The sequence below is a fragment of the Solea senegalensis genome, linkage group LG21, assembly GCF_019176455.1.
Source record: "Solea senegalensis isolate Sse05_10M linkage group LG21, IFAPA_SoseM_1, whole genome shotgun sequence".
Taxonomy (NCBI): domain Eukaryota; kingdom Metazoa; phylum Chordata; class Actinopteri; order Pleuronectiformes; family Soleidae; genus Solea; species Solea senegalensis.
In genome coordinates this window covers 17514930-17525375 of record NC_058040.1, presented here as the reverse complement: position 1 = coordinate 17525375, position 10446 = coordinate 17514930, and the positions used below count along the sequence as shown (strand labels likewise).

Here is a 10446-nt window from a genome sequence, read left to right as displayed (position 1 = left end):
TAGTCACGTAGCTTGATTGGCATGCTTAAAAACAATAAAGGGAAGGATACAATGGGAGACACTGATATCCAAGATGTAACAACAACGTAAACAACAGTGTTGATAGCCCCAAACATGGCCGACATGCCCAAGATGCAATGTGGTATGACATCACGATCCCCAGTTCCCTGTTTGGAATGCTGAGTACTCTTTGATTTGCACTCCCCATTAATTTACCATGGAAAGATTGCCTTTTATGTTGTGCTCTCCATTCCTTCTCTTTTTTTCTCATATTTATGACATAAACAGCAGAAAAAGATGAAATGTTGCAGGAATGTCCTGGCCAAGTTAAAAGTTTGATGTATTAACTGATGAAAGGGGATAGTGACCAGATGAAAACAATAGTTGGAAATCGTTGAGCCAGAATTCCTAACGAATAAGACATAAATAAATGATTTTGGTCGTTATATTTACCTGTTTTTTGTGTCACAGTGGATGGACACGGGTGCTTTTGTCAGCACTTTAAGTCTAAAAGTCACAGTTAATCTATTAATCACAGTAATGTATGAGCTGTCAGCAAAGAAAAAAAATTGAAGCAGCTTCCTGTCACTGGTGCACGCTCCAGCAGGTGGCGGTAATGCTCCAATAAGCTGCTTTGTCACCCGTCGCTAAACATCAAAGAAGAACGAATCCCGTGTCCGCCATTTGCTCTATTTGCGTTTCTCTTTCTGTTTTTCCTCCTTTTCTCTTTGGATTCAACTCATACTCGATCCACCTGTGCCACACCTGAGCACGAGGCAGTTGACACGTCGTGGCGGCGGTGATGGCGGCGGCTGACCGGCGCGAGGACAAAGGTAACGCACGCAAGGTTTGCTTTGTTAGCCACAGTTAGCCGTTAGCGCCCGTGCTATCTTTGTTCTCATGATACTTTGGGTTCGCAGTGCAGTTGATCGACTGATCACTTATCGATTATTTATTCATCAGAGTGAGCTGATGACGTTAGTAACGTGCGTGCGAGCAACTCTTCCAGTAACAAGTATTTTATTTCTGGTTAACACAGTGAGAACTTAATTTCGCGGAGTCAAACTCACACCGCGTGTAATTGAACCACACTGTGTCCTAATCGATCGGGGCGCTGATTGGTTAATTATCGTGGAGGATAAACAACTTGTCCTGCTTATAAATTGTGTATTGATCTTTCTCGATCCTTAACGTGACACACACATTTCCAATTCGAATGTCAACACCAATGTGACGTGTTATTGTTGTTTACATAGCAGGTCCTTTTTATTATCCATCATAAACAGTTTATTAAACTACTACAATAACGCAGGAATTGGTTGTATTAAAGTGGTACAACTATGGACGAAATGAACGTATAGTACAGTTTTCGTATACAAAGCCATCATTGAGGTTCACGTTGCCTTTATAGGTGAAACATTCACTCCTACAACCAGCTAATCGTGTTCCTAAATTGGTTTGTTTCTTTCAGACGGAGAGCTGAACGTTCTGGAAGATCTTCTGACTGAAGCTCCTGATCAAGATGATGAGCTGTACAACCCTGAGAGCGAGCGTGACGTCAGCGACAAAAAAGGTGCATCTTCAATATACCACTGATAGTAGCAATTCAGTTTCTGGTTGCTCTACAGTCCCTGACAAAAGTCTTGTCGCTTTAATAATGTTTTGTTGAAAAACGAAAATGCTGAAAAGCATTCTAACGTTCACAGCTTGGTAAAGCCCACTGAGTCAGTTTATGCAAAGACAAAAGTCTTGTTACCTTGTCATATGATGCACCTAATCCTAGATTACAGCCTCACCTGTGATCAGTAATTGATCAATCAATTAGTGGGTGTGTATAAAAAGAACCGCAGCACACCAGACCTTCACATCAACTGCAACTTGACCTCTGACAACATGCCTAAGATTCACCCTGAGACCAAAGCGTTGATTCTCAAGAGGCTGAAGACCAGATCCACTGCTGAGGTGGCTGACACCTTCAATGTGTCTCAGCATCAAGTACAAAGAATAAGAAAAATATTTGAAGAGACTGGAGATGTTTTTGACAAGCCCAGGTCCGGCAGACCCCGCAAGACAACTGCTCGGGAGGACCGTTTGTTGGCTCGAAAAGCCAAGGCCAGCCCCTTTTCCACTGCAGCAGAGCTCCACCAGGGCTGGTCACCTCAAGTCCCCGTGTCAACCAGAACAGTTTGTAGAATTCTGTCTCAAAATGGCTTCCATGGTCGAATCAGTGCCCAGAAACCAGCACTAAACAAAAGGCAATTTAAAAAAACGTGTGGCATTTGCAAGGCCCACAGCCTGTTAAAAGGATGGACGCTGGAAAAGTGGCAGAAGGTGGATTTCTCAGATGGATCTTCAGTTGAATTACATCACAGCCGCCGCAAATATTGCAGGAGACCTACTGGAGCCCACATGGATCCGAGATTCACCCAGAAAACAGTTAAGTTTGGTGGCGGAAAAATCATGGTCTGGGGTTACCTCCAGTATGGGGGTGAGCGAGAGATTTGTAGGGTGGAAGGCAATATCAATAGCCTAAAATATCAAGAAGTTTTAGCTACCTCTTACATTCCCAAACATAAAAGGGGTCAAATTTTGCAGCAGGATGGTGCTCCATCGCATACTTCCATCTCTACGTCAAAATTCCTCAAGGCGAGGAAGATCAAGGTGCTCCAGGACTGGCCAGCCCAGTCACCAGACATGAACATAATTGAGCATGTCTGGGGTAGAATGAAAGAGGAAGACTAAACCAAAGAATCTTGATGAACTCTGGGAGGCATGTAAGACTGCTTTCTTTGCTATTTCTAATGACTTCATCAATAAATTGTATGAATCATTGTCGAACCGCATGGATGAAGTCCTTCAAGCTCATTGAAGTCATACAAGATATTAAATATGGATCTCACAGCACCACTACTTAATTCACTGATGTTATGCAACATATTTTTGTATTTGAAGTAAATTATTTGTTCAATTTTCACATTACTCTCTGTAGGCGACAAAACTTTTGTCTGGCCAAAACCTTTCTGTGTTCATTAAATGATCAATCTTTCTTCAGTGAAGCAAATTTATTTTAGTATATTTAACATAATTTGGTAGGGTTTTAGCTTTCGTATGAGCCATTTCTAAAACCAATGGATTAATTAAAAGTCAGGTTATAAGCTGTTGTTTCTAAAAAATGGATAAGTGACAAGACGTTTGTCAGGGACTGTACATTGCTACTACTGATAAGGCTGTTGTCTCTCCTCATCTGACATCTCACTTTTTCTTCCCGTCTGTCAGGAACAAAGAGAAAGAGTGAGCGCTCTGACAGCCATGACCTGAAGAGACTCCGGCCATCAGCAAGTCATGCCCCCTCTAGGTCATCCTCCAACAAGAGAGCGCCTGGTCCACCTCTCTCCTCATCTAAGAAGGCAGCACCAAGCCCGCGGGGCAGACACTCCACCAGCTCCAGCTACCGTCACGAATATTATGATGAGCGAAAGGGTCGCAGAGGGACGCGAGACGCTCCGCCCAGGAGCCGCATGAGAGAGGATGCACGTCACCGTGACTCTCAGAGAGGCCTGGAGGGTCTGCCTCAGGTATTTCTAACTGCCGCCCATACTACTGATACTACAATTAATATGATACTGCAGCACTATCACCGTAGCCACTGCTACTTCTGTCCTGTTACTCACTGTAAACGTTTGTCTTCAGAAGTTAAGGCGCGACGAGCGTCGTCCAAGTCCCACCCCTCACCAGGAGGACAACCAATCAGAGGGGGATGCAACAGAAGAGTATGGCTCAGAGCAGGGATCAGGAAGCTCTTCCCCCGCTGGTTCACATGTAGAGGAGGAGGAAGAGGAGGACGACGACGAAGAGGAAGAGGGCATGGAGGAAGAAGAGGAGGAGGAGGAGGAAGAAGGCGAGAAGGAGGAAGAGGAAGAAGAGGAGGAGGAGTACGAGCGTCGTGGCGAAGGAAATGACTACGACACTCGCAGCGAGGCCGGAGATTCACGCTCCGCCTCCTCGGTCAGTTTCTCAGACGATGGCGAGTCGGCTCACTCGGGCTCCGCTTCAGATGCTTCAGGTAACTATGACGACACACAACACTCTTTTTTTTTAACTTTTTGAATTGTCTCGTATTCAGTCCCTTGCTTTTATTTTTAAAGGTTCAGAGAAGAAGCATGAGAAGTTATCTTCATCAGTGCGAGCCGTTCGCAAAGGGATGGAGAGTAAGGCAGCCATCTTGATTTATCGTTAAGAAGCGACCTCCTTGCTGTGTTGCTGAGTCGTCAGATGAGTAATCAGATTACTTTCCTGTCTTCCAGATCCGACCACTAAGCTGCGCTACATCCTGCGAGAAGCTCGATTCTTCCTCATAAAGAGCAACAACCATGAGAATGTGTCCTTGGCAAAAGCCAAGGTACAATGTCGCCTAACGACGTCATGCTCAAATTTGAAGTGATAATGTCATAACATGATATTGATTATGTCGTGTGTGTTTTTTTCTTTTTCAGGGCGTGTGGTCAACACTTCCAGTGAATGAGAAGAAGCTGAACGCAGCTTTCCGCTCAGCTCGTAGTGTCATCCTGGTCTTTTCAGTGAGGGAGAGCGGCAAATTTCAAGGTAATAAGTACTCAATTGATTGTCTGATTTAATTATTGATTTTTCTGGAAACGATGTTGAATAGGTTGTGTTTTTTTTTTGTTGTTGTCGTCGTGTCTGTAGGGTTTGCTCGCCTGGCATCAGAGTCTCATCATGGCGGATCTCCAATTCACTGGGTTCTTCCTGCCGGCATGAACGCCAAGATGCTGGGCGGAGTCTTTAAGATCGATTGGCTCTGCAGGTAAACAACCATGACTTGCAGAACTGTGACATCATGGAATATCAACAACTGGATGTGGTCAGTTGGTCACATTGTGTGTGTTTGGTAGGAGGGAACTTCCCTTCACAAAGACGTCCCACCTGGCGAATCCCTGGAACGAACACAAGCCGGTGAAGATCGGCCGTGACGGACAGGTACGTTTTTGTTTTCCAGTATGGTTAAATGTGGCGCTGACGCATAATAAGCAACCCACTGTGCTGAAAAAATGGAACTATCCCTTTTTTTCTTCCAGGAGATCCAACCAGATGTCGGCGCACAGCTCTGCACCCTGTTCCCCTTGGATGAAAGCGTGGACGTCCACCAGGTAGCTCGCCGCGTTCGTCACAAACGTCGGACGCCATCGGAACCACGGCCCCGAGGCCGACCACCGCAACGCGAACCGGGAAGGTTAGCCAATCACCAAGCTCCTCCTCCCGCTTCCTGTTCCTGTTCTCCTTCTCCTCCTGCTGTGACCACAGCGCCACCTGCTGCTGGACGACGGAGACGACCGCTGCTTAGAGCCAGTGGCTAGCGATGTCGGGTGTCAAGTGTTGCTGGTTCTCTGGTTGTTGTGGTTTGTCCAGTCACCGGAGCGACACCTCGCTCTATGGTCGAAGTCGTAAAGTCAGGCAGGAAGTTAAAAGGCCCTACAAGTCGTTTCTTAACGTTTACAGTGAAAGTTTAAACATATAGTTCTTTAAACGGTTAACAAGTTAAGTTTCTAAATTCTGTTGTTACTGAATTTCTTTTCTTTGCAGGAGTTTCGTACTTCGGATGTTAAAAATCTGAATTCTTAGCGGGACTGTGGCTGAGCCTTTCAAAATAAAAGCATAAAGGACAAGCGTCACTGGAGGGGGGCGGGGCCAGCATTGTAGAACTGACTGTTTCTGGTCTTTGAGAAGGTGGTGCAGGTTGGTCAGCAGGGGGCGGGGCCTCTGGACTATATCCAAAGAGAGGGTTGATGTTTGTGAGTGGGCGGGGCTTCCTCACTGGCTCTAATAAGGTAGAGTTACAGACTGTTGGACTGAAAAAGATAAGCCCCGCCCCTCCAAGAAAGGACAGTTAACTCTGCCCCCAACTCCACCTATACATGCCCACACTGATTCAGGACTGTGTGTGTGTGTGTGTCACACTATTGGGGGGCGGAGTCAGAATCCTGAATGGACTCAGCAAAAGGAAGGACTATTGCAGGTCTCGAAGGGGTGGGGCTGGGATTGAAGTGGGCGGGGCTTTTGGTATTGCTTGACAGGACTGCACCATCATCATCACCATCATCACTTCCTTCCACCCTTTCAAAGTAAGAGGGTTTTTTTTAAAAAAAGCCTTTAACTTGGACTGATGAGGAGAAAAACTTTTTATAGTGTTGTTGACAAACAAACAAGCCCCGCCCACATAAACAACAGAAGCGGTATGTTGTTCTTTCACAGGTTATTTGTTTGTTGTTTTACTTGTGTGTCTGAAGTGAAATTTATCAACATGCTTTAAACATACATGGCGTCCAGTCCCGCAGGACGTCGAGTCATCTGATTGGTTGGTTGGATGGACAGATATTATTGATCACTAGGGCCGTCGTGGTATTGATTTTTCCGACCTAAATTTGTCAGATCTTTCATATCACTGCTGAAATTGCCATGCAGTTAGTATAAGCTAGTTAATGACTCGGACGCATGTAAATTACTGTTGATACAGAGTCCAAACCCGAGCCGACCTGGCAGAACTGGGCTCAAATCAAATCATGGAGGTAAGAATAATGAGACAGCTGATTTTACTGGAGCCGCCCGCAAAATAACGTCCAATTTATTCTGTGAATTTGACTCGGTGTTACCACGACTGCAACAGCCCTATTGATAGCTTATGTGCATGTGACGTGTTTCCGCATGCTTGTGTGTGTGTCTTACTTGTCAACTTATTCATGTAGGCGTCGACCTGAAGAGTACGACCTCCATGGCAGGAAGCGGCCGAGAGCTGATGGACCACCGGACTTCAACCAGCGCGCAGGTCGTCTGCGGTCACTTTTTGTTCATGTTCTTTTTTGAGTTTTAAAAGAAAACGTGAATGTTTGATGGTTTTTCGTATTATTGTTTATTTTTTTTCCCCCCTTTTTTTGTCATTTAATTTGAAACTTAACAAGGAGTATTTTATTTCCAGGCTTCATCCAGGACCTCCGTAACCAGCCAGTGGACAGGTGAGACTCAAAATAGACAGAGCTACAGAACAACCGTTGTTATAACGCAACGCGACACTTTGACAGTCGACTTCAGTTCACGTTTACAGACGGAAGCTTTAATTTGTTTTATTTGTACTGTTTCAGGCGATTCTCCAGCGTCAGACGAGATGTTTTTCTCAATGGGGTGAGTCTCAAACCTGTTGGCATGCTTTCTGAGCCTGTTCGTGTGATCACCGCATGTTAGCTTAGCATCAGTTTGTTCAGTTAGCCTCTTTGCCTGTGTCAGGTATGGACACCGTACTTCCTTTTCGAGTCGTATTACTACTTGAGGGTCATGTGATCACAGTAAGACTTATAACTACATGTGATAACAGTAGCATTTAAACTGTTAGCTTAGCATCAAGGTTTTTTTCCGCTAATTGTTGTTACAGTCTTAGTCTTATGACAACATGAGGGACATGTGATCACAGTAAGATGTTAGCTTCACTGTGTTATGTCAGCATGTGTGTTCACTGTACTTCCTGTTACAGTCGTACGACTACATGCGGGACTATCACCACAGCGTCGGCCCTCCTGCTCCCTGGCAGACTCTGGTATGATTTGTGTTATTGATCTTACTCCCCGATCGATCAGCTGATTGACAACGCACACACTCACAACTTCATGTATGTGTCATCAGGCGGCGTACCCTGGTGTAGAGCAGCCGCCCCCGCACCACCCCCCCTACTACCACCACAACCACCCGCCTCCCCCTCCTCACCAGCCGTACCACCACCACCACCCAGCCATGCCGCCACACGAGGCTCCGCCCCCTCGCTTCCGAGACAAGCAGAGGGTGCTACAGCACAGAGCCTTCGCCTCCAGCCCAGTCAGTGACTGTCTCTGTATCACTTCTGAATTATGTCTTACTGATTCCTCATCTGTCTGATGCATTTGTATGCTTTTTTTAAAAATGTTTACTTTTTCTTTTTTTTTTTAATCTATCATGCAGCATGACTATGACATGCGTGTGGACGACTTCCTGCGGCGGACACAGGCAGTGGTGAGCAGCCGACGTGAGCGCGAGCGACAGCGGGAGAGAGAGCGCGGCGGCCCACGGCGCGAGAGAGAAAGAGAGCGACCGAGGGAGAGGGAGCGGGAGAGAGAGAGGGACAAAGAAAGGGGGCGGTATCGCAGGTGATGTGCTGGTGTCACATCCTGTCAGTGTTTCTTGTTTTTTTGTTTATTTGGAATAAAACAATGAGCAGTGTCAGTTTTTATGTGAATCAAATCTCAAAACAAAGAACTGTTATTTTGAAAAATCCTGTCACACATCCACACTTGTTTTATTGTGAAAGGTTGGATGACGTTTCCTGTAAAGTCCTTCAGATTAATTTTTTTAATTTCATTTATTTATTTTTCGTTTTTTTTGTCTTTTTTTTAAACTGCAACTTTTGTTTCATTTCCTGTTTTCAGTCCACCGTTGCCTCCTGCTGGATGTTTTTAGAAAGTCTTTGTGATTGGTCACCACCATGACAATCACTGGTGTGAGGTGATCTTTGATTCTGTTTTATTGAACAGTGGTCAGCTCAAATGTGACGTTTATTGTTTTCCGTTTGTGGACGGAGGAGGCGGAGCCTGTGCTTGTTTTGTACAAAATAAAAAATAAAATCCTTCAATCAACAATGTTGTCAAATGTAATAATGTATTTATGTATAATGTAATACACTCCTTTCCTAAGCCCCCACTGTATCTTACCAGAAAATGATTTTGGTAGAAGTTGAAGTGACTTTTGATTATATTACTTAAGTAAAAGTCTTGAAGTATATGACACTTACTGTACTTCAGTATCAAGTCATTTCCTGATGTAAAATGTACTTTTTTAATACTTTTACTTCAAACTTACTAAAACTAATGGATTGAGCCATGGTGGCTCAGTGGTAGGGCAAGTTATCTTTTAACTGGAAGGTTGTGAGCTAAATTTTTGGTTCTGCATGTCTATATGTCCTTGAGCAAAGAAGCTTAACCCCATTTTGCAGCGTGTGAGTGGGTGAAAACTGTAGTGTAAAGCAGCTCATCAAAACAAGAAAAGCTCGAGATAATTGCAGACCATAGTACCAACTCTTCTTCTGATTTTATTTGGTAGTAACGAGTAACAAAAATAGTTAGGGGGAATGTAGTGGAGTAAAAGGGTTACTGCCTTTTAAAAGCTGATATTTAAAGGGGACATATTATGCATAATCAACTTTTTAACCATTTCAATACTTATATTTGGGGGCCCTACCAGTTGCCAAAGTGTGAAAAAAGAATACTCAGTCATGTTTTCATGGTACCCTTAGTGTAAGTATAGGCGATATAACACGCGATGTTGAATTCCCTGCGCTTATGACGGCAGCATGTGCATTTCACCGCGAATGTGATCACCCCACCAGTAAGTTTACTTCGAGAGCTCCACCTTAGCTCCACCTTGTCCCTGCGAGAGTGCAGGCGAGGGAGGAAGAGCAGTATTATGTCAACGTGGAGGGACAAGTGTGCTGTTGGTGGCTGCACAGTGGAGCACAGTGTTTTACAGAGGATTTTATATATGAAGCTAGTGTGCCGGATAAAGTCAGCAAACATGTGCTCGTGTGTTCGCACCACTTCGCATCAGACTGTGGCCAGCGGTTGCCGTATTTAGTCAGCAACCGTATTTCACCGATGTACAAACACACACATTGTTAAGAAAAGGTCACATAGAGCTCATAACTGACCATTCTGACACGTCCTAATTAAAAATATTTGTTCAATACGTCCTCCATGACCGGAGCACAGACTCAGTCTGATACAGTCACATACAGCGGCAGTTTATGCAGCTCAGCGGTGGCGATCAGCGGTGCTGTCCCTAAGTGTTTTTAACAGATTTACAGTTTGGCACTGTTCGGCTTGATCCTTGTGTCTAACGTCTCTTCCTGTGACGGCACTCTCGCTGTTTTCCGCGCACACTGCCATGTTGATATTGTCAGAGAACTAGTGGAGGGGGGGGGAGAGGAATGGAGCGGAGGAAACAGGAGCTGAGCGAGTGAGCACAGTAAAAAGGACAAATCAGAAACCCCCTGGAAGAAGTGGGTGTGTGTTTGCCTGTGTCTCATTTGCATATAAAGGGACCGTGCACAAAACCGAGCATTCTGAAAGGGGCGGGTTTAGCAGGGTTATTGAACTGCTATGGTGCTTCATCCTTATGGTATTTTGACCAAAGCATGTCACTGACATGTTCATTAGGACACCAGGGAACTATTTTAACTTGGGGAAATAAGGTATAATATGTCTCCTTTAATGTAATGTATGAAAGAAGCATACAATGAAAAGTTATTTAGCTATGTTAAAATCTTATCTAATCAAGGAACCTGGGATACCAGTACTTGCTTGCATTGTAACACAAGACAACAGGTGTTTACCTTTGACCTGTGGCTCACATCAAGTT

At 44.7% G+C, this 10446-nt stretch overlaps 1 protein-coding gene across 2 annotated transcripts; it reads left to right on the top strand.

Moving 5' to 3' along the window:
• Positions 1-635: 635 nt before the first annotated feature.
• ythdc1 (YTH domain containing 1) lies at positions 636-8645 on the top strand. 2 transcript variants are annotated; one of them, XM_044012546.1, is made up of 16 exons: positions 636-833; positions 1472-1573; positions 3277-3575; positions 3694-4063; positions 4146-4208; positions 4305-4399; positions 4494-4602; positions 4705-4822; positions 4911-4995; positions 5094-5248; positions 6759-6838; positions 6989-7025; positions 7152-7191; positions 7538-7600; positions 7687-7875; positions 7999-8645. In XM_044012546.1, exons 1-16 carry the CDS (start codon positions 803-805, stop codon positions 8185-8187), a joined length of 2025 nt encoding a protein of 674 aa, XP_043868481.1. In that variant the 5' UTR covers positions 636-802; the 3' UTR covers positions 8188-8645. The 2 variants fall into 2 exon arrangements, with proteins under 2 accessions (XP_043868481.1, XP_043868480.1); XM_044012545.1 differs by having other exon boundaries at positions 637-833; positions 3691-4063.
• The last annotated feature ends 1801 nt before the right edge of the window (positions 8646-10446 follow it).